The sequence below is a fragment of the Halyomorpha halys genome, unplaced genomic scaffold (assembly GCF_000696795.3).
Source record: "Halyomorpha halys isolate HHAL.00 unplaced genomic scaffold, Hhal_1.1 Scaffold276.1, whole genome shotgun sequence".
NCBI classification, from domain to species: Eukaryota; Metazoa; Arthropoda; class Insecta; order Hemiptera; family Pentatomidae; genus Halyomorpha; species Halyomorpha halys.
The window spans coordinates 195,506-200,605 of NW_027105171.1; the positions used below are offsets into that span (position 1 = coordinate 195,506).

At 33.1% G+C, this 5,100-nt stretch overlaps 1 protein-coding gene across 1 annotated transcript; it reads left to right on the plus strand.

The window, feature by feature from the left end:
- The first annotated feature begins 466 nt into the window (after window positions 1-466).
- On the plus strand, window positions 467-3,208 carry LOC106680669 (uncharacterized). Its single transcript, XM_014420537.2, has one exon. It carries the CDS (start codon window positions 527-529, stop codon window positions 1,736-1,738), a length of 1,212 nt encoding a protein of 403 aa, XP_014276023.1. The 5' UTR covers window positions 467-526; the 3' UTR covers window positions 1,739-3,208.
- The last annotated feature ends 1,892 nt before the right edge of the window (window positions 3,209-5,100 follow it).

The window sequence follows — 5,100 nt, forward strand, 5'->3', positions numbered from 1 at the left end:
TTAACTCACGCATCTATCCAAAAACTTAAAAGTTAAGATTTACTAAACTATTATTCTTCCACCTGCTCTTTATGGATGCGAAACGTGGCCTCTTACACTAAAGGAAGAGCAAAGCCGTAGGGTTTTTGAAAATATAATGTCATGTAAAATATTTGTTCTGAAATTTTGACGGCCTCATTCTACAACGCTGAATTGAACTGCACCCGGTAAATATAACTTAGATTATAGAATTGCGGCAAATAAGATGGGCGTGATAGAAGATTACACAACGCTGAATTAAAGGACCTACACCCCATAATAATAAAATATATTATTATAAATAATTTCATTAACCAATAATGGTTAGGATGATATGGACTTAGATTTTTAATTTTTACAAAAAACAATACATGAATCCCCAGTTGTTTGAATGCCTAATCTAATTTCAATATGGGTGAACATTTGTTTGTTTTCTCAAAACAGTTGTTCACTTTACTAAGTTTTGTTTTACAATTTAATTTCTTCATAGAATTTTAGCAAGTAAAATATGGAGCTGAAGGGAGTTCTTTTAAGCCAGCCTTGGGGAATGTGTGGATTAGAAGGTTTAGCAGCTCAACTATATGTCTCTGTGCAAAACAAACACCATATAGATCCTGCAATCCCATTTGGTGAGTATATAATAGGAGGAGACAAGTTTTATGAAACTTATGTGGAAACTAAAGATAAGTACATAAATGAATTATTCAGAAATTTGACAGCCCAAGAACTTGGAGAAACTGCTTTTTGTGAATTTGGAGGTTCTATTCCCTTCACAATCAAGATTTTGTCCCTTAGGATACCTGCTCCTCTCCTTTGCTACCCATCTGAGGTAAAAGGCAACCTGTTCCACAGCAAAAACGCTAAGAACTTTCTTACCCCTGGTGTTCGACATGGGATGGTTGTAGCACTAGATGATTTTATATTTCTGGTTGGTTTTCGAAGCTTAGATTTTATTATTAAAGTTCTTGAAAATGTTCCCGAATTCAGAATGTTAGTAAATGAAACATTGATTGATAAATTCCTAAAGACAAAGGAGAAACAAGATTTTCTAACCATTTTTAAACATCTATTGGATAATCCTTCATCACAAATCGAATATGCAAGTAAGATACTTAAAGATAAACTACTTAATTCTGCACCTTCCTGTATTGGTTCTTTCCATCCTATGAAATTATTTGAGAAATTGGTTGATGATAACCCTGGTGATGTCGGAATATTTCTTCCCTATTTCCTCAATATAGTAAATCTTAAAAGTTTAGAGGCAATGATTATTCCTGCGGAAACACCGTATGTCTATCTTTATGGAGAGGCCCTTCAGTGTTCCAATACTGTGGAGAACTCTGCCACGGCAGCATTTTGTAGTAGAAGAGATTTGGACAGTTTCTGTGATAGTATGAATTTACATTTTTGGACTACCAAAGAGATTAAAGATAATCTAGCAGTTGATATTCGATCAGTTGAAGAAGGCATAACCGAATATTTAACACCATCTCCTTTTTACCGTGTAGTCATGGGAACTATTTCAGGACCTGGAGTGCAGTCAATACCACGATTGTTATCATTTTCAATAGTGTTAATCATTGAAGGAGATGGAATGGTCAATGATCATCTTCGAGTTGTACCAGGAGCAGCCTACTTGTTTTTTAAAAGGGAGAAAATCATCTTTAAAGCGGTTGAGAATATTTGTTTCGTCCAGGTGTCAATTAATTTGTTGGTTTAACGAGTAAATGCCACAACAATGCTTAATAAATGTGATAATATGTAATAAAACTGGGATACATACTAACAGTTCTTTGCAGTTAGGTCGTGTCCTAACTGGACAAGCATAGCGCTACTAACGTCGATGTCAATTGCCTCTTTGACATATTAATAAAAAAAATCAAACAAAGGTAATATAGTTGATTGTTCAAATTGTCCATAAAATGTTTAATTTGAAAAACATGATTAAAACATTCAGCTATATTCCTTATGTTTGAATTATGCTTAGGGCAACAAAGTGACCATCGTTGTCAAACAGTCGTGCTTCGTTTGGCCAGTTGCGATAGGGCCTAACATGTACGAGTGTATAGGTTTTGGAACATATGGATTTATTATGTTATACTTCAATAGAGGAGAAATAAGAAACACAAGATTTAATGATACGCTTTAATTACTTTGGATCTGATAAGGATTAGCTGTAAATTGACTTTTGATTACTTATTAATAATATTCAACTCTCGTAAAAACTGAAGTAGTAATTCCGAACTCGAAAATTAGTTTTGGATCGAAACATCTTTGTACAAAACACACAAACATTTAAAAAAACACAAATATATATGTTTTCCATAATGCTAAACACCTCAACACCTCTATTATGACTTATACTACCTGAAGTCGGCATTGCAAACAAGGCAATACGGAAATCGAATACGGCCTCAAGTGTTCTGAAAACTTCCACTTTCCTTTCTGACTTCCTGCGCTCGTCCTTCGATCGATTCGTCACTAAGCCACCTCTCGAAATTTTCCTTGAGATCGAAACGGAGAGACCTCAAGTTGGAATTTCAAAATCATCAGTTTTAACTATCTAAACGTTGGAATATCGCAGCAGTGACTTGCTGGATATGATGTTAAAGAAAAAAAAAAAAGGAAGATTTGTCATTGATTCCAAACTATCTTCGGAACCTGTTCCTTCTGTTTCAGAACGTACGTGCTAATATTATAAATGTATAAATTTACAAACATAAACATATGTTATATATTTCTGTATACACATATTTTAAAAAATTCTTTTGAAGGTGTTTTAACCACACAAGTTTATTTCTAGTGTTGGTTTAAGCCTTCCAGGAGCAATCATCTAAGATGTGCATTACATAGTATTATAATGCGAAACTGCAGTTACATACGCTTACACAGAAGGATATTACTTTCCACTAAAGATACTCTAGTGGCAGCCAGTAACAGAAAAACATTGTGTGGTTGTTATGACTGGAACGTTGTTGAATGTGTGAGAACATTAAGGCGTTTGATGAATGGAAGTACTAAACTTTTAGGGAGGTTGAGGCTGAAATATTTAGTCCCACAATACTAATGTGAGTGGATATTCCCACCTGCTGTAAAAAAAAAAAAACTAACAACCACCATTCAGGCAACACTGATGTAGAGAAATCAAATAAACTGTCAGGAAACATGTTAAATAGGATTTTTTTCAACTTAATAAATAGTATTAATTAAATGCATAATGAAGTACCAGATGATAGATTTTTTTTTCTTATACCCTACTGTAAAGATTTTAGTGCGTATTTGGTATGTACATATTGGAGGTATGCTATAAACAGTTATGCTGATATAAACAGTTACGAGTAAATTATAAGAAAATATATAAAATTAATAATATTGAGAAGGCAATGACATAAAAACTACTACTAGTATTTATTACATCTGCTGTAAAATGATTATGCTTGTAGTACTTGGGAATTTTGAATAAATATTTTCCGAGGAAAATTTGAATAATTTAGTTGTTTATTAAAACAATTTATTTTCTGCTGGGGAGCAATTTAATTTAGTAGACATTTTCAATTATGTTTTATTTTACCTAAGCCTCTTAAATTGCGTGGCGTTAATCTGGAATGTGCGTTCCGAAATAATGAAATATTGCCGCGTAAGTCTGAGGGAGAAGAGTCAAGTTGTTTTTTTGCTATTCTAATTAAGTTTTATTTTAAATAAAAATTAGTATATACCAACCTTATAATCTCATTAGCTTATTAAAGACAAACATAAAATTTATGGAAAGCAAATTATTACAATTTCAAATTATTTTTCTTATATGCAACGCAGCTCCTAGCAGTCGTAGGACCAAAGCGAACTAACTAGTGGAATACGGATAATCCGGCACTGATTATTTATAGATTTTTTTAAAGAGATAATTACTAATGTTATTACTAATTATACTTAATATTAATATAATATAATATTTACTATTACTATTATATTATTTATATTGGGGTCCACCTTGGCTATAAAGTGGGTACCCTTAATTGGGGAAAAATCTGGTGGTTGAGCGTGATATTGAAAAAATCACCGCCGTTGTTCTGAAAACAGTACTTCCTTTTTAAAGCACTATACCCATAACCCTTCACAGGGGTCATAATATTATTATATTAATTATATACAATATAATATTGCATATTTATTTCATGTTATTTATAGCACTATTTATTCTACATAGCATGAAATACATCTGAACAGATAGATAGGTTTAAGTATTCAGGTTCTACGGTAACTAGAAAAAAATAAATTGATAAGGAAAGAAAAGCAAGATTGAAGGAGGGAAATGCTTGTTATTTTTCGATTTCGAAACTGCTTAGCTCGCGCCTTCTTTCAAAAATTTTAAAATTAGAATTTACAAAATTAATATCCTTCCCACTGTTCTTTATGGATGCGAGACGTGGCCTCTCACACTAAGGGATGAACAGCGTCTTAAGGTTTTCGAAAATAAAGTGTTACGCAAAATATTCGGACCGAAAAAGGAGAATTTAGAAGATTACACAACGCTGAATTAAAGGACCTACACCCGGTAAACTGATGAGAAAATCAAAGCGAGGTATAAGGCGATAAATGCCTGCTACTTTTTTTATTTCGCTTAACTCACGCCTCTATCCAAAAACTTAAAAGTTAAGATTTACTAAACTATTATTCTTCCACCTGCTCTTTATGGATGCGAAACGTGGCCTCTTATACTAAAGGAAGAGCAAAGCCGTAGGGTTTTTGAAAATATAATGTCATGTAAAATATTTGTTCTGAAATTTTGATGGCCTCATTCTACAACGCTGAATTCAACTGCACCCGGTAAATATAATTTAGATTATAGAATTGCGGCAAATAAGATGGGCGTGTAAAGTTGTATGGCTTAGTAATGAGCTGATCTCTAAAACGTCCGAGAGTTAGACCGAAACGTAGATGGGAGGATTGCGTTAAAACTGATTTAGTAGATTAAGGTTTTCGGAAGGACGTCACTGGAAACATGTATGTAGAAGAACGATTGATGCGATTGCATCGAACCTTCCCGTTCCCTATAATATAGGGATTATAATTGAATATTATTAT

What these genes read in the sequence shown, in the direction of transcription:
- LOC106680669 (XM_014420537.2), top strand. Translation starts at nt 527, where the DNA reads ATGGAGCTGAAGGGAGTTCTTTTAAGCCAGCCTTGGGGAATGTGTGGA.